The sequence below is a fragment of the Plasmodium vinckei genome (assembly GCF_900681995.1).
Source record: "Plasmodium vinckei vinckei genome assembly, chromosome: PVVCY_08".
NCBI classification, from domain to species: Eukaryota; Apicomplexa; class Aconoidasida; order Haemosporida; family Plasmodiidae; genus Plasmodium; species Plasmodium vinckei.
In genome coordinates this window covers 1,042,667-1,069,660 of record NC_051300.1, presented here as the reverse complement: position 1 = coordinate 1,069,660, position 26,994 = coordinate 1,042,667, and the positions used below count along the sequence as shown (strand labels likewise).

The window sequence follows — 26,994 nt, the reverse complement described above, 5'->3', positions numbered from 1 at the left end:
AAGATGATCTAAGTTAACATGCATATTCTATTCACAATAACTTAAATTTTTATCAAGTAAATAATATACCCATCTTATTATCATTATAATCATACTTTGTATGGAATGAAAATAAAATGACTGTAAAAAATGTTTACTACCCGTGATTAAGCATTCTCAAATATATAAAGAAGTGTTAAACATAAAGGAAATAATTAAAAATAATTACAACAAAAAAAATAAGTAAATCAAGCCATATTTTATATATATGCTGCCCATAAGATACATGAAAAAAATGTGTCCTTGCTCATATTGTCATGCATGTTAACATCATTTAAAAGTTCTTGTTCATTAAATTCAAAAATAAAATTTTCCTTTTCTCTTTCATCTTTATCCTTTTTCATTATATAGTCAGCTTTGTTATTACACTCATTTAATATATAACCTTTTCTATCATGAACCATCTCAATTTTTAAATTTTTCAAAGTACAATCATTTTCGGCATCCTTTGTATTATTTTTATCATTTTGATAGTTTGGTGAATTAGACAAATCCACATTACATTCATCTATGTCGTTTTCATCGTTATTTATATCTTTTAAATATATTTTTTTTTCTTTTTTATTATTTTCATCAGATGCACATGGTTCTATATCACTAGGCTTGTTAATATAATCTTTATTAACTTTTTCATCTATGTTAAAATTAAAAATATCTTTTTTTTCATCAAAATCTAGGCAATTATTTGCTGTATTTACTACTACGTTGTCTGTACATGTAGAGGGCTCTATTGGGATGTCTTGCTCATTTTCTGATAAAGACTTAGCACAATTTAATGATATATTTTCACTAGATTTTCCAGAATTTTTTATTTCTTCCTTTTGGTTTTGTGCTGCTTCGTAACCCTTTACTAAATCATCGATATAATCTAACGAATCTGAATCTTCTTTTTTTTCATCTACTTCTTTATAAACATGCTCTTTATACAATTTTTCAGTATAGCTCTTGACAAATTCTTTGCATAAATTTAAATATATTTCAACAATTTTTTTTTTATTTTTTAAAATGCATAAATAATCTTTTGAATCACATGGATAAGGTAAATCAATTATTAAGTTCTCTTCAACATTGTTAAACATAACTTCCATTTTTTTTTCCTTTATATCTATCTTAATATCTTTTTTCTTGATATAATTATCAGTATTTATTAAAATTTTTATTTTATTTGGTAAATTTAGAGAAATATGTTCATACTCTTTTAGTTTGAAAAAAGATGATGTATTAAGTGAACCTTGATGATATATATAATATTTTTTTTTTTCTATTTTTTTCATATCTTCTTTTTCATATGAATTTGAATCCTTTTCATCTGGTTTTATAATATTATTCTCATCATCTTCCATGCTATTTTTTATTTCAGTTTTTATTTTACTTTTGTTTAAAAGTTGGTTAACATCATTTTCTGTTGTAATTATTTCTTTATCTTCAAACTCTTTTTTTAGTTTGTCTAGCTTTTTTTCTTCTTCAATCAAAACATTTTTTATAATAGAATTTTTATTTATACATAATAAAAAAGGCTTATCACCTTTACAAATTATATCATTTAAAATTTTAAAGTCTCGACATATTTTTTCATTGTCTTTCATAAAGTTTTGTTCTATACATTGACAAACATTTTCTAACAAAAAATTTAAAACTTCATTATATGCCCTTATTGCATCCACAGTCGAAGGATTCACGCAACAATCGACCGTAAGACAGCATATGTTATCTCCTAAAGTAGGTAGCAATAATTATAGTGATAAAGATGTGTGGCAAAAATATAATGCAACTACGCAATATGAAAACATGAATATGTATCGTGATCATGATCATGAGTGATTTTTCAAAATAGTCATATACATACTTTTACCATTTTATTTATTCTAATTTTTTACCTTGCTTGTCAGGTCGAATTTGGGATAGTGAATAAGGTATGCAAATTTTTCCTACTGAAAGATCCTCAAATGAAATACTATAAATACCTTGATGTGTGCATATATTTATAAATAGATTTTGATTCATTTGATTTGAATATAAGATTTTTGTTTTAACACAAAATACTTCATTAGGCTTAATTAAAATTTGATCTTTTTTTAATTCTCCTTTAAAATATAGACTTAATAAATAGTCTTCTTTTTCTTTTCTATATTTTTCATCTGATATTTCATCAAAATATTCATCAAATAAAACTCGAAATTCATGTTGTCTAAAGGCTTTTTGAAATTTTTCTTTTTCTTCATAACTTATTTTTATGTCCTCCATCATGTAAAAATCAAATGTATTTCACAATCATAGATCAAGGAAATATCTCTACTCTTTTTATTTTTTAAATAACTAAACAGTAAATGCTTATGCAATTGCTATTTTATTTTATTTAAAGATATACCTATGTCGAATAATTCGAGCTAAAATTTTAACTTATTATTATTTTCTCTTTTTATTAACATATGTTCATAATAAAAATATGTTTTTATTCCCCTCAAATTTTGTAGGGAAAATTATTAAACGGTCCCTAAAAATTCCTGTCCTTTTTTTTGAAACATTTTAATAAAGACAATAAAACTACTTTATAGTTATTTATTTTTAATCATAAAATGTGTTATGTATACACAAAAAAATTGAATAATAATGAAATAAAATAAATGGGAAAATGAGTGAAACAAAATAATTAAATGAAAATATACTAATCTTATTGAAGGACGAACAAAATAAAAGCTATATAAAAAGTACACTAGTAGCTAGCTGCTTAAGTATAAATATATTCCTCAAAAAAATAAATAATAATAGAATAAAAGAATAGTGATAAAAATAATAAACTATAAATAGATTGTGTATAGGATACACTGTAAGTAATTTGGATCCTTAATCTCAACCCTTTTTATATCTTGGCATAGTTTTATTGTGTGTTCTTTTTCATTGATATTTCTTTCTTTAGTTGTGTCTTTAGAAATATTATCATTTAATTTCATTATTGTTTCTTTATTAGAATTAAGAATAAAATATTTATTTGTATCAATATGGTTAAATATAAACCCTATTTTTTTATTAATCACAATTTTAAAGTTTTCACTATCATTTGTACATATATAATTATTATGCCAATTGTAATAAGACAAATCCTTTTTATTTGCATATATATATTTTTTTTTATTTATTTTTTCCTTAACTTTACTATTATTAATGTCTATATAAGAACTGATTTCATATTTTTGTTTATTCAAATATCGAATAAATAAAATAGTGCCAATTTTTTTTTCCCGACAAAAATGTAAATGATAATCTATTATATAAAAAAAATCTTTTACATTACTATGCAATAAATTAATATCATATATTATATTTTCTTTATTTTCTTTTTCTATTGTCTTTTTTTCATTTTTATTCCTTTTTTTATATGTACTATGAAAATCTTCATAACTTAATATTCCCCGGCTTTTTATGCCTAATGAAAATAGTTCGAATATAAGTTCTTCCTTAATAAAAAAAAAAAAAAAAAATTGTCTTATTAATTAAACAACGTATATTTTATATACCTTAAAAAGATAATGTAAAATGCAAGGTATAATTATTAATTTATTTTTATTTAATAATTACGTCTTCTATGTAAAATAAGTCAGTTGGGGTTATTTTTGTTTTTATATACTCTTCATAGGAGTTAAACGAGAGAATATTATCTAGCTGATTTTCCATTATTTCTTTATAAAAAAAAAAAAAAAAAAAAAAAAAAGCTAGCTAGCTAAAATTATATATAAATAAATAAAAGCCTATTACATATTAAATACAATTAATACACATTATATGTTTTTATTTTTAAAGTTTGTGGTTTTGTTATTTAAAATATATTCGTTAATATGGTATTCTATATAAATGTACTTACATATGTATATCCTTTTCTAAACTCAATTTAAGGAATTTAAAGATTTTTATTAATATATTTTGTTTAGGTAAAACGTTTTTTCTTTCATTTATATTCCTTTAGTGTATTATTTAATGTGTTAATATAGTTTTTGTCTAAAATATTTCAAGCTTATTTTTAAAAAGGGAAAAAAGCAAAGTACATATTTTACTTTTCAATTAATACTTTAAAAATAGATATATCGTATATATATTGTAAAGTGTACCCATTAAAGTGGCTATAAAAAAATATAGTATAAAATATAGTATAAAATATAGTATAAAATATAGTATAAAATTTGTTTATTTTTTATTTCCTTTATGGGCATACTATATATGCACGTATGTGTGTGCAAATATAAAAGACATTATTTTCTTTTAATTAAAGAATAAAATTATTACATATATGTAGATTAATGTTATTATGAAAATGTGAAAATAGTGCATATAGCAAAAGAAAGAGAGAGAGAGAACAAATATACCTTATCATGGGTTGTTTTCCCTATAAATAATTTACAAAAAAAAAGACTTTAAGACTCCTTTAAGGGATGTTTATTTAAAAGAAAATGAAATGATAATTACTTTTAAAAATGTGGATATAATAAGTTACCCTTTTTCCATTTTTTATTACACACAATAAAAATACATGTACAAGTTGAAAAAAGGAATAAAACTACATATCTCTAACCCCCCCTTATAGTTTCTTTTGATATATTACCTTATTATTTTGTAATTTGGGGAGACAATAAAAAATTAAAATTCTAAGTAAACATTTTTAGTGGCAATAATTTAGCAGTGACATGTTTATTAAGAATATCGGAAATTAGTGGTATATAAATTTTTTATGAATATGACCTTTAGTATATGTTTTTTTATTTTACGGCACAAACTAAAATTAAAAAATGTATATAAATAAAATATTAATAAATAATAGTGAGGTCCCCTATATATTATGTATTATACATTATATATATAGTTTCTAAAATATTCTATAAAAATTAAAATAAAACTTCAAAAAATATCTACAACATAAATAATTATAAATTAAATATATAATGACAATTTTTCTATAAAATTAAAAATATTGAAAATCGTTTCATCATTTATAAATGGCAAAATATATTAAATAGGTATAAATACACACTTGGTATATAAAGCAATATTTTTATAATTTTAAACAAAATTTTAATCTATATTATGTTTCGAGATTCATATATTTTATTATTTAGCTATAAGTGGATATTTTTCAAATTAGTATAAAAAAATTAATATATGAAAATTTATAAATACTATGTTTATTTTTTATAGTGTAAATATAAAATGATTTAATGGTAAAATAATTTGAAAAATAAAAAAGAGCGCATTTGGCCATTATTTAAAAAAAAAATTTTTAATTTAAATAAGTTATTTATTACAGTTTTCATGATTATAAACTGTATAGCTTTAAAATTATATAATGTTATTATAAATTGTCGAAAATAATAAAATGAATTGGACAATTAATTTGTTTATGTATACTTAATTATCAACATTTAAATAATCTCATATATATAAACAAAGTAGACAATGAGTACAATGTTAATACTTTGATTATATCGTTCTCGATTTTTTTAAACAATCCCCAAAAAATGAAGATTACTGAGTTGATAAACACTCTTTACACAATCACTAAAGATATATGTTTATATGTACTCTACTATGTTGTAATACTTCTTATCGCAACTGAGACAATATTTTTTATAGTATTTATTAAAAGTAGGTACAAAAAATTCAAAATTTATAAAGCCATTCAAAATTATAGAAATGAAATTGATACACTCCCACAACAAAATATCCTACACAAGCTTATTAAATATATTCCCAAAGGTAATATAATAAAATAATCATAAATACTGAATAAATAAATAAATAAATAAATAAATAAATAAATAAATAAATAAATAAATAAATAAATAAATAAATATATACACGAATGTATATATCAACCTTAAAAGTCAGTCCATATTAATATAGACCTCTATGCATTGCTTCATTTTCCTTTACAGACGAACCTGAGCATAAAGACAAAGATGCACAACAGAACAATTATATTTTTTACTATTTAAAAAGATCTACATTTTTCTTGCAAAATTATAAATATTTGCATTTAAAAAAGATATTAAATTATTTGTTTGTTGTAAGTATTACAAATATTATATCTTTTACATTTCATGTGAAAATTGCTTATACATATATGCCCATGCTTAAGTATATACAATAGATATGGTTTACACCCATTAATTATTTTTAATTTATGCAGAGAAATAATATAATCGATGTAAGGACGATAAAATCCATGACACACTTAGATGTGATCCAATTTAAAAAAGACGTAAATATTTGTCTGCAGGAAGCATACAATTCCTTCAATTATAAAAATAAAAAGGAACTTTTATACATATATTTTAAAATATATTCAAATATTTGTTTTTTTTTCCAATGTGAAAATATATATTTTTTTCATTTCCTTACAAATGTTCTTCTAGTTTCTTGGGTGTATGCACCCTGTTGTCTATAGGACATTGAAATGGAAAAAAAAATGGAATCATAATTAAAAGTGTATATCATGCAAATATATTAAGCATATATAGTATATTTAAGCATGTTGCTATTTGTGTAATCGTTTGGCTAAATGTAAAAAAATTATATTTAATTTTTTTTAAAAAAAAATCATATTCTTTAATATTTTTTTTCACTAATATTTTCTTTATTTAATTTTTTGAATTGATATATTTTAAACATTTATTCTCTATGCGTATTACTTTTTTTGTTAAGTATATTTGTTACCTTCATAAAAATGCCTGTTTTCAATATAAACTATTTTTTTTAAAACTTTCCCCCTATGAATTTAAATTTTTTATAACTAAATCAATAAACTTGATGGCAGACGAAAGTAAATATGTATTGGGGTAATTTTTTATAACATAGAAATCGCCTGATAAAAAAAAGTATTGAAAAACAAATATGGCTTTATATCCATAAGACATATTGCATGTCATGCTACACACAATTTTACACAAATAGAAAAAAACAGAAATACATAAACATTTACAAAAACAAGGAAATATATTTTCTCTTCCAAACCTGTATCTTCAAATCCAACTAAGAGAAATATGGTAAGCATTTCTTCATATATTTTGATTTTTTCAATAAAGATTTTATTTTCCTTTTTAATTTTTTGAAATTTTTTTTCTAAAATATTATCTTTTATATTACTAAAATATTTTCTCAATATATTTAATGAACTTATTAATTCAGTTTTATTATTTTTATGCTTATTTTTTAAATTATTAAATAAAATAGCGATTTCGTCTCTTTTTTGATTTTCTCCTAGATCTTCTATACTCAATTTTTTTTGGCTATCAGGATTATAAGCCATAGAAAATTTGGCTTCATATTCTCTTTTTAGAAGTTCTAATTGTTTTTGTTTTTCTTTTTTATATTCGTTTCTTTCTTTTTCTAAATTTTCTATATATTTTTTTCTTTCATATTCTTCTAATTGTTCTTTTCTTTTTTGTATTTCTTTTGTCATAGCAATTCGTTTTTTTTCTTTTTCAATTTCTTCTTCTTTTTCTTTTTGTAATTTTTTTTCTCGAATTTTCTTTTGCAATTCAATAGCTTTTTTTTGAGCTTCTTCTGGAGTTAATTTGGGTTTTTGTTCTTTGTTACTTTCTATATTTTTGTCTGCTGGTGCAGTTTCACTAATATTTTCCGTACTATTTGCATTTTCAGTTTTATTGTCTGTATTTAATTTTGAATTCACAACATCGGGATTTTCCTCAATGAGCTCAATCCAACTTAAGGCTTCGTCAACTGTTTAATCGGATTAAAAAACCAAAACCAACACAATAAAATCGAAAAATAAAAATTGAGAAATGCTACATATTTGGTGTGTGAAATAAATGCAGTAATGCAAAAATGGGTTGAAAAATGCACACACAATATATTATTTTTATTTCATGTTTATTTATTATAGTGTGTGATTTAATTTACCTGTTTTAGCTTCACTCATTTTTATAACTCTCATACTTATTTCCTTAGAATATCCCAATTCAATCAGTTGCTCAATAATCTACAATTAAATAATGAACAAACAAATGATAAAAATAAATAGCCAAATTAATACTAGCCAATTTGTTCATAATTATGTCAAGTTTCTCTATATATAATATGACTTGTACATGTAAATAGCTATAGAAACCGATAGCTAATTCGTATATGGCTATATTTTTTTTATTAGCCATCATAATATTGTATTTTCCTTACCTTATTATGTTCCTCCATTTTTATTGATTTATTTGGTTGGATGTATTTATTTCGTTCTTTTTTTTTTACTCTTTGTGAGCAAATATGATACCCGTACCATCTAATATTTACAAATTCTTTTTGGATAATTCGACAAAATGACCAGCAAATATATATACAATTAAACTAACCAAACTAAAAAAAAATTGTAAATATGTGAGAATTGTTAAAAGTGCTCACATGCACAATATATACAATTGTAACAATAATTATAATATATTCATCGTTTGTGAAAATCGAAAAACAAAAACTTTCCACATATATGCATACTCATCGGATTGTAGTATAATATTGCTAGTTTTCCTTATTAGGAAAATAAATTTGTGCAAATATTTTTCCTTTGTTATTCTGTTTATAGCTGAAAAAATGTATTATAAATCAGGTGAGCAATGCTCTCCTTTTTTTTTCCTTAGCTTCCCAAGCATACCGCATTCTATTGGATGCTTATGATAAGCATACCCTTATTGAAACTTGTAAAAAATAATAATAATGAATTATTCAATTGAATTAATATAATTATTTTAAATAAAATGTTCGTATATTTCTAATATTTTACTAATAGCTGCCTCAAAAATATTTTAACTACAATTAAAAAAAACAAATAAATGGGGACAAATAGTTTAAATTGAATAATAATTTTTAATTGTAAAAAATGCTAACTTTTTAGAAAACCTAAAATGTATTTGTAATATACATGTGTATATAAAAAGAAAATGTTCTTATTATTAAATTAGGTCTACGGTTCAATTTTTTGTTTCATTTTTTGTTGCAATATATTAATAGAAAGGTCGCATAGAACAACATAATCACAATATAAAATGATTAAAAAGGTGTCAACGTGGCATTAACAAGATATGTATGTGTCTCGTTAAGAAATAATAGTACCAAACAATCTTAATAATTGAAAAAAATATGTGAACATATTTTAGTTGCATTTGAAACGTTATTTAAATGCTTATATCAAATTTTATAGGTTTAAGTTACATTTATTTACTAAAAAATATATAAATAAAAAAAGCTATATAATATGTACTATACAAAATAGATCATTTAGACCATAAGTAAAAATACTGATACACTTTTTGTTTGAAAAAATGTGCTATCTCATTTTATTTTTTCAATATTATGCATATATAAGGTATATATTATAGCTTTATTAAATTATATTTTATTTATTTTAAGTTTTTTTTGCATGGATACATCATATTGCTCCTTTGTAATGAAGACAATTTATTCAGAAATTTTTTAAATTGTATGGATATATGAATGTGTAACATTTATATTTATTTTAGTTTTCACACAAATGTATAATTTTGTATTGTTTAGGATATGTAAATATGCACACATACTATTTTATTTTTTTTTTTTTTCGCATGAAATAGTGCCAATTTAATTTACAATATGAACACAAATAAATATACATATGCATTATTGCTTTATCCATAAATGGAAAGAATCAATATATTTTTTTTGTTTATTCTACAACTGTTTTACTTTTTTCAATAATATTTTGTATATTTATTAATATGGAATGTATATCTTTCATATATTGCTCAAGTGTATTGTCTATTATATAAACTTTTGAAATAGTGGGTAGGGGATCAATCTCATTTCTTGCATCAACGGTAATTTGATGGCTCTCATTATTTTCTGGTTCTTCTGGGGTAACTTCATTACTCGCATTATTTTCATTCTTATATGTAGATTTAGTCATTCTATACTCGAAAATATCTTTGCATAAATCGATTCCCTTTATGAAAATTTGATTTATCTCTGCTGTTTTATAGCTTGGCTCGTTTACTTCTTTGTGATATTCATTATTTGCAATTACTGCCCATGAATCTTCATTTGTTGATGGGGGACCTGCATGATCAACATGTGGATGAAGTCCAGGTGCTCCAATGAATTCGTTTGCATCTGGATGTTCTTTATCGTGATTAGCTTCTGCGGAAGCTGGATTATCAAAATGGGGAGCTCCAGGTGCTCCAATGAATTCATTTTCATCTGGATGTTCTTTATCGCGATTAGCTTCTCTGGGAGCTGGATTCTCAAAATGTGGAGAAGGTCCACCGTGTTCAAAGGGTTCTGGGTATACATTTTCTGTATTGTAACTAGCTTCTGTGGGGCCTGCATGGTCAACATGTGGATGATGTCCAGGTGCTCCAATGAATTCGTTTGCATCTAGATGTTCTCTATCGTGATTAGCTTCTGTGGGGCCTGCATGGTCAACATGTGGATGATGTCCAGGTGCTCCAATGAATTCGTTTGCATCTGGATGTTCTCTATCGTGATTAGCTTCTGCGGGAGCTGGGTTCTCAAAATGTGGAGAAGGTCCACCGTGTTCATAGGGTTCTGGGTCTAATTTTGTATCCAAGGGAGATTCATTTATATTTGAAGTGGCATATTGTTCATGAGTAGAAGAATGTTGTTCTGGGTATTCTGGGTTTGGTGTTTCATATTCTTGGTGTTCATGTGAACTTGTATCATTAGCATCATTTCTGGCCATATATTCTTCAGTATTATAATGACTTTCCTCTAAATGTTCTAACGGATTTTCACTTCTTTTTTTTCTCAAATTTTGTTTTGATTCATTGTGTTCTAAATTTATTAAAAGGTTATCTTGACTACCTAAATCATAACTACTTAAATCAAAAGTGTATGGGGAATACTTAATTTCTCTAGAGTCATTAATGTAATCATTAGCACAGTATACATTAGATTTAGAATTCAGCTTGGTTACAATTACAAGGATAAAAAATAAGCTAAATGTTATCTTCATTTGTTAGTATTTTTTTTATGTATACTTATTATGGAGTTAACTATTAAATGGTAATGTGATTTTATTTTTAAGGATAAATATAAAACTATAAATAATAGTTGTAAAAAATGTATAAATTTTTAAAAGGGAATAATTATAAGTTATGGAATACTAGTGTTACAAATGTGTAAATAATAAATTTGTAAAAAAAATAATATAATAATATAATATAAAAATAAATAAATATTTTAAAATGTAGATTAATAATTAAAAAAAATATATATTATATTTAAATAAAAACACAAATAAACACATTAGACATTTTACAATTATTTCCATAATATGCTTATATAACACAAGATAAATCGTGCAGCCTTATACTTTTATGCATGCATGCATTATTAAATAAATTAGATCGTGGAAAATAAGAACATTGAATAATTTCTATGTATTTTAAACTCGTTTATTTTTAACTCCTAAAGGAAATGCATGTTTAAGACCATCCTATGACAACCTTATTAAAAACTATGTAATTATATCTCTTTCAATGTTATCCATATTTATCCTGACACACCAACAAATTTGTTCTTATTTTTTAAGCCCCTTTACAAAATGTATGCTATCATTTATTAGGCATATATACATACCAATGTAATAAACACACACATATACATATTTTTTTTTAAGCCCCATTTTTCGATCTTATAGTAATATTTTCAAACAAATTATATAGCATAGATCATAATATTTAAAATATTATTTAGATCTATATGGTTATATAATGGAAAGTTTCATATGCATACCACTGGGAATACAATTATAAAAATAATATACCTGTTAAGAATATTGCATATGCATGTTTTTTTTTTGAATTCATTGTAATGTACACATTTCATTGTAATAAAAAAAAAAAATATTACAAAATAAATAATTAAAATAGGAAATAGCTATACTCCATTAAATATGTTGATATTGGTTTATTTCATATTTTTTAAGTATTTACTTTATTTCCCTTTAAAAAATAAGTAAAAAAAGTAAAAATAAAGCAAACGTATATTTACACAAAATGGTCTTCCATTTTACTCTCAAATATGTAAGGATAAAATTTAATTGTCAAAAAATGTCTCCCATGTTAGGTTTACAACATTTTAATCATTTATAAATTTTATCACTTACTTGCACAGTTATTAATTTTAAATGAAACATTTTTGTTTTATATAATATTCCTCTATATTCTTATATTTATTAGATTATCTTTTAAAGTTTTTCTGAACAAATCATCTATATAATAATCGTTGTAAATTATTCTTCCATTTTGATATATATGAATTATATTTGTATTACACAATAATCCATATATAACATTATATGAAAAAAACATAATAGCAAATGTAGCTAATTTCTTTTTCCTCATATTTTCAAACATATTTTTAAAATTTTCATCATTCAATAAAAATACTGGTATAAAACCTTCCATATGTCTAGGGAATATTATAATTAATGAAACTAAAATATAAAATATGAAAATAATATAAGATAATAATTTATAGATAAGTGCTGGTTTAATACTCCTTAAGAATAAAACATATTTCTTCCTATTGTTGTCATTATAATTATTATATAGTTGATAGTCCTCTTCTTCAAAATAAATTCTAGTGTCTTCACCATTCAATATATCAAAATATTTTTTAATTCTATTTATAATATGTTGAGATTGTCATGATCTACAAAAATAAATAGATATTTGATTATCTTGATTTATATATGAAGGTAATATATCTCTTTGCACAAATAAAGCATCATAGCTTTTTTTTAAAAAATCCCCTTTCTCTAAAACAGCTTCATTCTTTAAAACAATAAAATCATAACTAAAAAAAATTAATACAAAAAGCTTTAAAAAAAGCTTTAAATAATACATTTTGGATAAAAATTATACTTTTTTTTCAAACTTATTAAAAATGCATTTTTAAATATTAAATCATTTTCTCTTAAATATGAATTAATTTATTCTTATAGATTGCATATATTTTTTTTTTTTGATGAAATATATTTTTTAGTAACCCAGTATTTCAAACTTTATTCAGAAATAATTAAATATTAGGATATTTCGTATATATATAATATCGATTTTTTTGGAAAAAAATTATAATTGTATTAATTACAATAATTAACAATGTGTTTTAATTAAAAAAATGTAAAAAAATGGGAGTTTATGGGGGAGTTTATAATAAATATGGTGGATAACAAATAAGTAGAAAAATTATAAAAAAAATTAAAGTTAAAAAAAAATATATAATAATACAAAGAAAAAGGATTGACATATAGAAAAAAGGGGGAAAGAAACAAAAAATATATTTTTCTATTTTTGTTCTTTTTCTTTATATTTTTAATTTCCTTATAAAAGGGATGGAATATTAATTAAGTTTCGAAAATTTCCCAAAAAAAAATATGGATTACCATTCTTTTTTTTAGCACATGGGATATATTCGATTGTGTTTTTCTTTAAGTCAAAATGGACTTTTTTAGGGGTACTAGATTTTGTCTTTTCTTTTTTTAAAATAGTTTTGCTTAAGACATGTTGATCACCTAATCGTGGCTCATGAATGAGAAGAGTTTTTTTTAAACCCTTTTTTACTTTTTTATTTTTTTTTTTTAGTAATTTTTCTTTTTTAAGTTTTTTATTTTCATCATCCAATTCAAATTCAGTGTTTATTGTTTGGTTATTGGACATAAGCATTAATTTTTTTTTCTTTTTTTTTAATCCATTTTGTTTCATGTATATGTCGTTGTTTTCGTCATCATATATTTGTTTAAATTTATTTTTTAATTTTTTTTTAGCACGCATTTCTTTTAGCATTAACTTGATGAAATTGAGTTGTATTTTTTTATTTTCTTTCTTTTTGCCCAAAAGACTATTATATATTTTCTTTTTCTTTTTACTTCCCCTAATTTCATTTAAAACCATATTAATATAATCTTCATCTTCATCATTCATTATTCTATTGGTTTGTTCCTTTATCTTTTTTATTGTTTTTCTATTTTTCTTCTTTTTTTTTTTTGCTTTTTGACCAAGGCAATCATTCTCATTTTTTTCATCCATAACCTCTCCTTCTGTGTCAACTAATTCATTATCACAATCAGAAATTTCGTCATTTATTTTGTTTTCTGTCTCAACTAATTCATTATCACATTCAGCATTTTCGTCATTTATTTTGTTTTCTGTGTTTGACTCTTTTTCATTATCTCCTTGTTCATCGGTGCAATCATTTTCACCGTCCTCATTTCCGTCACTCTTTCCATCAGTATTTCCGTCGGTATTTCCGCCGTTATTTTCTTCATTACTCTCATCACTATTTCCGTCACTACTCTTGTCATTGTTTTCATTATCATTTTCGCTGTCATCATTTTCATCATCTTCTTTTTCATCATCCTTTTCACCATCACAATCTTTATCATTATTATAATTTGCAATAAAGACTGGTGTTTTATATTTTATATTTCCTTTATTCTTTTTCTTATTTGGGTTATCGAATAAATTGTAAAAGTTCCTCAAAATTTTTGATCCATATTTATTTGGGCATATATCTATGTAGCTGTTAATTTTTTCCAACAACATACGTCGTTTTATATTAACTTTTAATACCATAAAAAATATTTTTTTTTGAATTAAATTGATAGTATATTTTTTTTTTGTTTTACACACAATTTTAAAAAATGGATCAATTAATAATAAAAATTGTTTTGTATTATATCCATGATCTTCTTTTTTTAATTTTAAATAAACTTCATTTTCCATGAACTCTTTAAAAAATGTATCTATATAAGCATGAAAAACACCATTAGTTTCGTCAAAAAGTTTCATAATTATTTTATTATATTTTTTAATATATATACTTTTCCATGAATAATTATGTAAAAACATTAAAAATTCAGCTTGGAAAACTCTAAATAAAAATAAAAATTTATTTAATCTATATACATCCAAATTTTCATATTTTACAGACATTGTTTGTAAAAAACATTGTAAAAATAAAAATACATGAGTTTTATCATCATCTTCCGTTTTTCCATCAAAAATATGTATTAATCTACATATTTTTAAAGCTGATTTTTTTTGTTCATCAATAGAATAGCATAACCAATAATAATAAAATAATCCTGTACATATATATGTTATTTCCTTCTTTTGCAATGTATTTTTATTTTTTTCTATATACTCATAAACCAAATCCATTCCATTGTCTCGATTTTCTTTATTTACATGACTTAACTGGACAAAAATTTGTTTTATTTCTGAATTGTTCATATTGTTTTTTTATTTAATATTATAAATGTGTATGTGTGGGGAAAAATGAAATAGTATTTTATATATACCTATAGATATATGGATACATAAATAAATGGTTGTGTTGGCATATATCTATATTGCGAGGTTTTGCAAAATTTATATACAAAATTTCATATCCCATTCATGCATGAAAAGCATAATAAATATGACTTCCATAATATGTTCACATTTATTTTATTCAAATAATCTATAGAATCTGGTATAGCTTTTTTATTTCGTATGCTCAATGCAAATATAGCTGGTACTATAAGCATATATATATATTTATATATATTTGTTTTGCTGGGTTTTTCTTGTACGTTTTTGAAGCAAATCCTACTCTTAACACTTTTTTATTTTAAAAAATGGCATAATATATATAACTATTCGAAAAAAATTATAAACTTATGGATTTATTTTATGTTTTTATAAAAAAATTACTTAAGTTATTTTTATAACAAGGTTAAAAATTTGATCTTCAATATATACAATGAATTTTGTATTTTACTATTAAAAGGAAAATTTTGTATTTTGAGAATTTCAAATTTTATCCCTTGATTTATATTTATTATTTTTTTATTTTTTTAATTCATTTTACTTTTACTTTCAAAACATGAAAAATAACAAATATATATTTTTTTTATAAAATAAATAAATATATAGGTATGTAATATATATATTAAAAAATAATACCAAATTATTTTCCGGTTATGGGTAATAAAAAAAGGCTATTTCTCAACAGCCACCAATTAAAAAAAAAAATACATATATTCAATTTGTTGTTATTTTACAATATTATATAAACATACAAATATTGAAAAGGAACCTAATATATAAAGTATATCATATATGTATTTATATAATATACATAAAATAAAATTGGTGAGAAATTTTTAAAAAAATATTTTAAATGTATAAAATATATAAAAATTAAAACAACGTCGATTTTGCAAATAATATATCCACATTTTATATAAATACGATATAGTAAAGAATATAACATTTATTTGTATGATTAAAAAAAAAGACGAAATTTATATTTACATATACAATTTCGAACATAATTCATTTTTCATTCTTTCCTTTACTTTTAAAGCAAAAATAATAATGTAATTTCAATCTGAAATTCACAATAATTTGCCTTTAAAAATATTGCAAAGTATAAAGAACAAAATATATGTCCACAAACAAGCCATGTATCCATTATATTATGAAAAATAATTTAAAAAAACACAAAATGACATAAATTATGTATATTTTCCGTATGCCATTTTGTTTCTAATGTTTTACAAATGAAAATTGTAAGACAATAAATTTCACCATCATGACTTGAAATAATATTCATGAAATTTATTTTATTTTCCATTTAAATTGTTGCGAAAAAAAACGATCTTTCAATTTTCATTATATAATGGGCATATTATTTATTCCTGTATAATATATGGTTTCTTTTTTAAAACTTTTCCTGTAGTTGTATAGTAATTAATACAGTTTTGAATATTTTTTTTAGTATATTCATAAACTTACATACATTTTTATACGTAAAAAAAAGACATAAACCAAACAATGAGTAATAGAAAGGGAGGAAGAAAACTTTTGTATGACGACGATTACGAAGACGATTATGAAGATGACTATGAATATTATGACGACGAAAATTATGCAGAATATGGACACAAAGAAAATGTAAATAATGTAAAGGATAAAAATAAAAATGATAATAAATCCAAAAATCAAAACAATAGTATTCCTGTAAAAAGTACAAAAAAGAAAGAAAAATCAAGCAATAAAAACGAGGTAAACATTGTGATTAAACCTGATCAAGATGAAAAAAAAGAAAAAGATTTGAAATATATAATGCTTGATACTTTGAACATTCTTGTGTTGGGTCATATCGATGCAGGGAAATCGACATTAATAGGTGCATTGCTATATAATTTAAATTATGTAAATGATCAAATGCTAAAAAAATATGAACAAATTAGAGAAAGTTCCAAGTATACCTACATATTAGATGAAGAAGAAGATGAAAGAGAAAGAAATATAACCCTTTTTAATAAAAGAAAACAATTTTACATATTTTATACTAACAATGATATTAGTCAATCTTTTTGTGATGTAATGAATACCAAAAAATCATGTGAAAATATTTATATTGATAAAAAGATATTTGAAGATTTATATAAAAGAAATGTTATACATAAAGATATAGTATGCTTTCGTAAAGTTAACATTTTTGATACTCCAGGGCATAGTGAACTAGTAAATAATTTACATGCTTGTAGTTTTTTTGCAGATTGTGCTATATTAGTAGTTGATGCAAATAATATTTATAATAAAAAAAATGATGAAACATACAGAAATGTGTCTATATTAAAATCTGTTGGCATTTCAAACATTATTATAGTAATAAATAAAATAGATTTATTTGATTATGATGAAAAAGTTTTTAATGATATATGCAAAACAATTAAGACATATTTTGATTGTCCAAAAAATGATAGCATATATGAATTTGTTTGTGAAAACAATTTTTATTTACAAGAAAAGTGTTCACAAAATATGATTAGTAAAACCAAATTTTTTGAAAGAAATTTAATTTTTATACCTATTTCTGCATATAAAAATGAAAATATTGTAAAATTTGAAAAAAGTAATATACCATTATTTAACAAAAATTATTCTTTATATGATGTAATTAAATTTATAAATTTAAAAAGAGATATGTTTTTGTTAAAAGTGTGTCACGAACAATTGTCTAATCCCAAAACATGTCAACAAATGCGTTACTACAATTTTATTCATAATGATGGTAATACCAAAATGGATAACCTTAATGCATTCCTTTTTGCAAATAATATTTTTTATAACCATAGAAAGGAAAAATCGGAAATATCTTTAAATCCAGTTAAAAAATCGCTAAATGAAAATAATAACACATTTTTAGGAATTATTCAAGATTATACAGAATCAAATAATATGATAAAAGCGAGTATTAAAATATTAAATGGATTTTTAAAAATAAAAAATAATTATACAATCTTACCATTTAAAGAAAAAATTATTATTAAAAATATTGAAAAAAAAAATAGTCTTTTTAAATATATTAATATAAATGATTTATGTGATTATTTATTAAGTATGAAAGATTTTAATTTTATGGAAAACATTTCATTAGACTTACCTAATTCTACAATCACTTTAAATGGACAAACTGAAGGGAAAGAAAAAAATGTACATAATACAAATGCTTCTTTTCAAAATAATTTTTTAAATTTTATTAAAATTTTATCTGAAATGGCAAAAAATTGCACAGTTAATGAACGTGTCAATATAAATGATGATATTGTAGATAACGTCCTTATAAAAATTGATGAAAATAAAGTAATGAATGGCTCTTTGTTAGCTAGTAATACGACAACAGATATTGAAATGAATTATCCATATACTATAAATAATATTTTTACTTATAATAAATTAAAAGCTTTAATAAAAATGAATGATATAAAAATTCCTTTAATAATAGGAAGAAATTATTTGTTTTATTCCTTGAATTATTCTCACAGTGTAACAATAAAAAATGTCTACTATGTTTATAAAACTAAAGATTCATCAAATAGTTATACCATACCAAATAGTAAGTTAAAATTAGATTGTAATGAACAAATTTCTACACAAATTGGTGACTTAAAAAATTATAAGAAAAAAAAAAATACTATTTTTTATGAAAAAACAGAAAATAAAAAATGCTGTTTACGTAGTTATGATATAGGAATCGTTGAAATACAAATTAATAACAATACATCAATATGTACACAGTATTTTAGAAATGAACTACAATATTTTATCACTTCAGATGGCCTTTTTTTTAATGCTTATGATTTTTTGTCATTTTCAATATCTCCTTTATCTCGTTTTATTTTATCTGAAGAAAATAAAATTGTTGCTAGTGGTTTAGTATTGAAATAAATTTTAAACATATTTTTTTTGTATAATTTTTACATAAATAACATACCAAGCTCATAATAGCTTGTTATTTTCTTATCAATTCCGTTTTCCTTTTTGTTGTCAAATCGCTTCATCTATGTTGTGTATACAAAATAAAATAACCAAGTTAATTTTAAAAGAAATGGAAAACATATTAATGTATCGTGTTAATGGTATATCCATAAATAAACATGTACATGGGAAATTTCATTTGTAATAGCAACATTCAGACTCTTTTCGTTTTATATTACATTTTTAATTTGGTTTGTTTTTAAAATATTAGCAACTATAAATAAATATATATTTATATATACTTATTTACAACTCTCTTAATACTTTTATTTACCAAATAATAATATATTTTAAATTAAATTTATAATGTACACATGTAGTATTTTTTTTTGGGTGTGTATTTATAAAATTCTCTTAGTATTTTATATTAATATGAATATATGTTATAAAGGCAAAATTATTGTTTTATTTTTTCTATAACACTATAAAATATACCTTTTCATGTATGTCATACTCCCTTTTAAGTTCATATATTCTCTGATTAATTAGTTTATCCCATTCATTTGGGGGTAGGTCAACATGACTGGGCGTGTAAGGAAACATAATAGTGTAAGGATGTCGTTTTATGCGTGTTAAAATGGAATATTTTTATATAAAAAAAATTATACTTTAACTATTATATGTAATTAATTATATCTTATTTTTGTTGAATAAATCCACAATGTATTAAATTTTATTATACTTTATTAAATGAAATAATAATAAACAAAATTTCCAAAAATCCGGAATTATTTCACCATTATACTTCCGAATTCGAATGTTAAAAAATTTTGTTAATATTTTAAATTAAATAAAAAATAAAATTGGAAAACAAAATATTTTTAAGACAAATATGCTTGTTCATAATAATTCCCTTGTTATATATATTTTTATCATGTTACTGAAAAATGATTCACTTAAAAAATAAATGCTTTCATGGAAGGCTATGGTTAAAATGCAAAGGACCAATTCATATATATAAAAAAAATAATTTATATTTTTACAATTATGTAAATTTTTTAAATAAATCTTTTCTAAGAAAAGAAATCAATTCGATGTATTTTAGTACATCAAACAATTTGGATTATATTAATTATATAAATGAAATAAATAATTATATTGAGACATTTCAAAAACATTCAGATAATTCAATATCCAACGAAGGAAATATACTTCCTATATTACAAAAAATAAAAAATGAAACCAAATATAATGAAAATGAAGAAATTATGGAAATTATAAGTAGTATAAAATTGTTAATAGAAAAAAGAGTTCGTCCAATTGTAGTAAATGATGGGGGAGATATAAAATTTGTCTGTTTTGACATGGATACCGGTACGATAGCAAATACACAATTTGCTTATGCACGATATATTTATTATTTTATCATGTTTATATATTTATATATTTATGTTTTACTAATAAATTATTTTTAACTTAAAATTATTTAGGCATAGTTTATGTACAACTACAAGGAGCTTGCGTTGGATGTTCACAAAGTGAAGTAACGCTACAATATATGATAAAAAATATGTTGACATATTATATTTCTGAAATTAAAGAAATTAAAAATATATCAAAAGATGGAATTATTCTTTAATTTCTGCTTTAAAAAATTATATAGTTCATACTTAACTTTGAAGAACTAGTATCCCATATAAGGAACTTGTATATATTGCTACACATATTATTATACAACATTTATATTTAAAAGACATAAATATAAAATGTTAATATACAATATTAGGAATATAAAACTTTATAAAGATGAGCATTCAAATATATGTAATTATTTCTTAATTCTGTATTTCACATGATGTTTTAGTAAATATATTATGAAGAAAACGTGTTCGTTGACAATTCAATGCATATATGTTTTCTCTAGGAAAGGGGAAAAATATAATTTAATCTATTAATATTAGTTTCAAAAAAAATGAGCAAATGCTTTCCAAATTGAATAAAACATTAACCTTCATAATGAGTTTAACAATATTTGAATCAATGTAGAAAAATTTATAACTAGATATTTTTACTATAATACAAAAATTCCCATTATTATGCATACACTAAAGTTACATGATATTTATAATTAGATGTTTTTTTATATTTTTTTTTGTTTTCTATTATCTATACATTTGTTTCTGTTTTCCTTTTTTAAATATAATCATACTACTTTATTTATATATGACACATTTTATACTTATAACTATTCTTAATGATAATTTAAATCAAACTTATTTAAAAAAAATGTATAATTTTTTATACACACACAATATTTCACAAATTTATTGTAAGGTAATATTATTAACATGTCTTTTTTATTTTTTACTTTTAAATATACCATTTTTTATGTTGTAAGAAAAATATATTGTATATCTCATAAAATAATTAAATAACTCTTTATTTTTATATTTATTTCTGTTTTATAATTCTATACCTCCATTTATGAGGTATTGCATAATATAGTGTATAAATATTTTAGGTACCCTTTTTAATTATTGTAAACAATAGTGAAAATCATAAATTAAAAACGATATGCATTAAATCTGTTTGTAAAATCTAGCTATATAATGAATGTTGCTCTTAAAATTATCGTAAGCATAAATTTAAATATTATATTTTTCTTTTCTTAATGTATATATTTCAAAGTGTTATCAATAAAAATTAAGAAAATTGTATAACGTTTTATCAAAATGTCATTGCTAAAGGTTTTATATTATGTATTAATATAAAATGATAAAATATAACTATCATTTATAAATACATTCGAAGTCTATATATATTAACTATGTAATTAAGACTTATTATTAGGTTACTATCCATTAATATATATAAAACAGTCTACAAATAATCAATAAAATTTACACTATTTTGTATATTATGCTTATATTTACACATTAAAATATGTATAAAATAATTGTGTACGTTTGAAAATATGATCATTGGTAAAAAACATAAACAATCATATATCCTAAATTTTTTTAATATGCTTAATTAAGGTTTATAAATATTAACCTTAGATAGAAAGAAACTGTACTTTTGTTTTATGTCTAATCGTGTATAATATAATTTTGTGATTTTAAAATTATTTTGTTGTTTTTTTTTTTATTGTAACTATGAGCAAAAATCGAACACTTATAAACCATGATGGCCCATTAATCGAAAAAAAGAATTCTATAAATAAGTCGGAAGACGGAGGTTATATATCTAATGAATCATATAATAGCTCGGAGTTTGTGTTTAATTTTAAGAATAATATTACAGATTGTTTTGAAGAAAAAAATAAGGGATTATTTAAACTTTCTTTTGATAAGAAATGTTATGAATCGGATAACATTGATGACAATATAATGGATGATATGCATAACAAAACATATTCTAAAAATTATAAGAATAAAGACATAGATAAACCTGATTTCGTAAAAGATGGAAAAAAACAGTTATCTGGAGAAAAGGATGAAATAATAAATAACCTAAAAAGACATATAATTTATGTGACAAACAAATTTGAAAAAAAGTTAAATAATCTAGAAAACATTCAAAAGGATAACTTCCAATTAGAGCAAATATATAAAAATAAATATTATTTGGATATGAAAAAAGAAAAAATGAAAAATGTCCAAATTATGTTTGAAAATGATGAACTCCTTAAGAAAGTTCATTATTATGATGAGTTGCTTCAAAAATTAAAACAAAAAATTCGATGTATTTTTAAGGATATGTATGCTCTTATTGGATGCTTCGAAATTAGTGAAAATATTAACTTTATGTTGAACAACATGAAAGATATTTCATTACTCATAGAATCTATGAAACATATTAAATTTGAGCACAATGAATATAATAGAGATAAAGAGGCCAAGTTACTAATTAATAATTTTGATGATATAAAAGATGAATACAGAGAAAAGGAAGAGAATCATTCTATAAAACAATCGTACCGATCAGTAAATACATCTAATAAAAACAAAAATTATAATTCGAATTATGAAACTAAAAAAAAAGGCAAAAGACAAAATAATTGTGTTAATAAGGACGTGTGCCTACGAAGTGATTCATTTCTAAGATGTGAAAATTCACAAAGTAAAAAAATAAATATAGTTGACTCTGTAAATCATTATAAGAAACCAATTAAATATAAATATAGTATAAAAAGAAAAGGTAACAACACAAACTTGAAAAGTGGGCATATCAATAATGCTATAAATGCAAAAAAAAAAGACAAAATATCAAATTTTACAATAGAACTTAAAAATGTCCCCCTTGAAAATTCTGATAACATACTGAGTTTGTTGAGGAAAACAAGAACATTTAATTATCTATTAAGAAATTCGTTTAAACATGGAATAGAAAAGGACATATCTTAAAGGATATATGAAATATTTAATAATAGTATATTAATATGATGAACTATACAAAACTTAAAATGAAAGTAATAAATAATAGAATATAATATAAAAAATATTTTGAATCTAAAATAGTGTATTCATTAGGGTAAGTAAATAGGATTCTATCCATATTTACAAAACAAGGAATGTTTTATTAAGTGAAAAATCAGAATAATGCCTATAAATCATTATATTGAGGTCTATATTATTTAATCAGATGTATATTTTTTAATTAGCAATGTCCTATGAAATATATTTGTCATGATTGAAATAAATTAAAACAAATCATTTAATGCTTACATTTTTAAAATAAACACATCATAATTGAAATATACATCATTCTTATTTTTTATACATTTTAATTATTACCAAAAAAGTATTTTATAAAATGTGAATATTAAACCATTATAAAATTAAATATTAATGAATTAAAAATATATATTCATAAAATTCTCTTCTTAAATAAAAAATTATATTTATAATTAATTAATTGTTATTTATTATATGTCTATTAAATTATTATTTTTATTCCAGTATAAAATAATAAAATTAAATTAAAAATAAATATATACTAAAAATATATTATTATAAAATTTAATTATAATAATTTAAATATTTAATTAAATTAAAATAAAATTATAAAATTAATATTAAATATAATTATAAATATTTAATTAATAATAAAAATATATTAAATAATTTAATTATTAATAAATAATAATATAATATACTAAATAATAAAATAATTTAATAATTAATTAAAAAATAATATGTTTTATTATTATAATTATTAATAAATTAATTAAAAACTATATTTTTTGATATAAATTAATACATTTAATTATTTTATTTATTAAAGTATACATATTTATAATATAATTAAATATATAATTAATATAATTATTAATTAAATTAATAATATTTTAATTTATTTATGTAATTTAATATATTAAATTAATTATTTAAATATAATATTAATAATTAAATATTTATTAAATTAATATATATTTATTTGTTAATTATTTATAGGCATTTAATTAAATTTAATTATTATTTTTTATATTAAAATCTTTAATAATTATATTTTAAATTATATAAACGGTAATATATTATAAATAATTAAAATTAAATATTTAAATTAATATTATTATATAAATATATATATTATTTAATTTATTATTTATAAAAAATTAATATTTTAATATAATTATTTAAATATAATTTTATAAAAAAATATATTTATATTAAATTATTATATTTATTAAATATATTATATTATTACTTATTTATTTATATTGTATTTAATTATATTAAGTTATTATTTATTATATTAATTTTATTTAAATATATATATTTATTTTATTTATATATTATATTTATTTTATTTAATATATTATATTTATTTATTTAATATTTTAATTAATTTAAAATATATTATTTATAATTTAATTATTACATATTATATTAATTAATTATTTTATTTCTTAATTTATTTTAAAAATATTTAAGTAATAAATAAATAGATTTATTTCGTATTTTTTATATAATTATATGTTTTAATTTACTTTTTCTATTTTATTTAATTATATATTAAAATATATAAAATACACATTTTATTAAACATTAGACAAATATATAATTTTATTATAAAAAATTTGTACTTGATAAATTATATGACATATTTTTTATAGTATTCTACTATTTATATATTAAGAAATGGTTGTAATTAGACATTACATATAAGTTTTACTAAGATCTTATCAAATTATTTTTTTATTTACTATTTGTGAACAATATATTTTAACCTTTATTTTTGAAAACATTTAGAGATATTGTAATATTGTTTTGAGACTTTAAAGGTTATTCATTATTTTCATTTCTATTAAAACGATATAATATATATTATTAACGCTTCTATATTATGTATTAATAGGCATTGTTGATTTATTTAATGAAGTTATTTGATACTTTATAACTGCATGCTATTTTTATATAATTAACCCATTCTGTTTAAAAATATGCATTCCTATTAAGAATTACGTATAAACAAAAATATAGCCTCTCTCCATACTTAGGAGGTTACTTTAAGACTATATTTAATAAAAAAAATTATACTGCGTAGTGTTTAAAACCTTATATTTTGTAATATTTCAAATAACCAAACATATATTTTATAAAATCTAATAATTACAAAAAATATATAAATATTATATAACCTACATATGAATATATAACTATAGAATTCTTATGAACTACGCATTTTTTGTCTAGTGATATAATAACACCATATAACCTTTTTTTCAATGTGCATTTAATGAATCAAAAAACATTTATAATTATGTTTATACAACAATAATATCATAAATCTATATAGTAAAATGTAATAATAAACAACGGTGACATTATGATTTCTTAATTGAGTTTATGTTCTAAGCAAATACTATAACGCTTTATAAAAAAATATTATGTCACCATTAAAAATTGCGTTTTCTCATATCGTATGAATATAAAAATAATACTTTGCATAGACATAATCTATTGAATATAATAAATTGGGGTATTTCAACAAATTAATAATGAACATTATGCATTATAACAAATTGGCAATATGTTATACACAATATAAACCTATTATATTTTACTTAAATTAAACCTTTTTTTAAATGATACGATAAAAAAATATCTATATATTCTACAAACTTTAATTATCCATTATACTTTCTTTTCTTTTGAAAAGATATTTGTAATTTGATGACCTATTCGTGTCTTATTTTTTTTGAAGAAAGTTATATTGTCTAACTTTTCTTATATTATATTAGTATTGTGTAACACATTAAACTTTCAATAAATTATATTTTTTTCATGATATTTGTTTCAATTTCATTACCATTGTAATAAAGTGAGAAATTGTATTATATAAACTAACGAGGTTGAAAATAAATTTAGAGTAAATTGTTTTATTTATAAAAATATATATATAAGTTATATTTTATGTTTAAAAACAATAAGCAATTTTTTTCATAACTAAAAAACATAAACCTTTTAAAACTCAAACTATAAATTGTTATATTTATGTATGAAAAATACACTTTTATTTTTCACAATAAAACAACACTTTTTCCTAAATAAACATTAATACCAATACAATATAAAACAAGAAACTTAATAAAATAATATAAAAAGGGCATATATGTAAAACAAAAATAATATAGTTTTAGAAAAAA

At 21.0% G+C, this 26,994-nt stretch overlaps 9 protein-coding genes across 9 annotated transcripts; 4 read left to right on the top strand and 5 right to left on the bottom strand.

Moving 5' to 3' along the window:
- Window positions 1-239: 239 nt before the first annotated feature.
- On the bottom strand, window positions 240-2,286 carry PVVCY_0803010 (PIH1 domain-containing protein, putative; the record flags this gene model as incomplete). The annotated part of the gene is made up of 2 exons (XM_008627102.2): window positions 240-1,753; window positions 1,917-2,286. 2 exons carry the CDS (start codon window positions 2,284-2,286, stop codon window positions 240-242), a joined length of 1,884 nt encoding a protein of 627 aa, XP_008625324.2.
- A 551-nt stretch (window positions 2,287-2,837) lies between these two features.
- PVVCY_0803000 (conserved protein, unknown function) lies at window positions 2,838-3,711 on the bottom strand (the record flags this gene model as incomplete). The annotated part of the gene is made up of 2 exons (XM_008627101.2): window positions 2,838-3,494; window positions 3,616-3,711. 2 exons carry the CDS (start codon window positions 3,709-3,711, stop codon window positions 2,838-2,840), a joined length of 753 nt encoding a protein of 250 aa, XP_008625323.2.
- Window positions 3,712-5,543: 1,832 nt separating this feature from the next.
- PVVCY_0802990 (conserved Plasmodium protein, unknown function) lies at window positions 5,544-6,472 on the top strand (the record flags this gene model as incomplete). Its single annotated transcript, XM_037634269.1, has 3 exons — window positions 5,544-5,781; window positions 5,961-6,091; window positions 6,215-6,472. 3 exons carry the CDS (start codon window positions 5,544-5,546, stop codon window positions 6,470-6,472), a joined length of 627 nt encoding a protein of 208 aa, XP_037490384.1.
- Window positions 6,473-6,794: 322 nt separating this feature from the next.
- On the bottom strand, window positions 6,795-8,238 carry PVVCY_0802980 (conserved Plasmodium protein, unknown function; the record flags this gene model as incomplete). Its single annotated transcript, XM_008627099.2, has 4 exons — window positions 6,795-6,889; window positions 7,039-7,767; window positions 7,948-8,026; window positions 8,221-8,238. 4 exons carry the CDS (start codon window positions 8,236-8,238, stop codon window positions 6,795-6,797), a joined length of 921 nt encoding a protein of 306 aa, XP_008625321.1.
- Window positions 8,239-9,733: 1,495 nt separating this feature from the next.
- On the bottom strand, window positions 9,734-11,038 carry PVVCY_0802970 (conserved Plasmodium protein, unknown function; the record flags this gene model as incomplete). Its single annotated transcript, XM_008627098.2, has 1 exon — window positions 9,734-11,038. The coding sequence occupies one exon, from the start codon at window positions 11,036-11,038 to the stop codon at window positions 9,734-9,736; it is 1,305 nt and encodes a 434-aa protein (XP_008625320.2).
- A 2,374-nt stretch (window positions 11,039-13,412) lies between these two features.
- PVVCY_0802960 (nucleolar protein Nop52, putative) lies at window positions 13,413-15,323 on the bottom strand (the record flags this gene model as incomplete). Its single annotated transcript, XM_008627096.2, has 1 exon — window positions 13,413-15,323. One exon carries the CDS (start codon window positions 15,321-15,323, stop codon window positions 13,413-13,415), a length of 1,911 nt encoding a protein of 636 aa, XP_008625318.2.
- Window positions 15,324-16,910: 1,587 nt separating this feature from the next.
- On the top strand, window positions 16,911-19,313 carry PVVCY_0802950 (elongation factor Tu, putative; the record flags this gene model as incomplete). The annotated part of the gene is made up of 1 exon (XM_008627095.2): window positions 16,911-19,313. One exon carries the CDS (start codon window positions 16,911-16,913, stop codon window positions 19,311-19,313), a length of 2,403 nt encoding a protein of 800 aa, XP_008625317.2.
- A 977-nt stretch (window positions 19,314-20,290) lies between these two features.
- On the top strand, window positions 20,291-20,982 carry PVVCY_0802940 (NifU-like protein, putative; the record flags this gene model as incomplete). Its single annotated transcript, XM_008627094.2, has 2 exons — window positions 20,291-20,717; window positions 20,834-20,982. The coding sequence occupies 2 exons, from the start codon at window positions 20,291-20,293 to the stop codon at window positions 20,980-20,982; spliced, it is 576 nt and encodes a 191-aa protein (XP_008625316.2).
- A 1,516-nt stretch (window positions 20,983-22,498) lies between these two features.
- Window positions 22,499-23,749, top strand: PVVCY_0802930 (conserved Plasmodium protein, unknown function; the record flags this gene model as incomplete). The annotated part of the gene is made up of 1 exon (XM_008627093.2): window positions 22,499-23,749. The coding sequence occupies one exon, from the start codon at window positions 22,499-22,501 to the stop codon at window positions 23,747-23,749; it is 1,251 nt and encodes a 416-aa protein (XP_008625315.2).
- Between the last annotated feature and the right edge of the window lie 3,245 nt (window positions 23,750-26,994).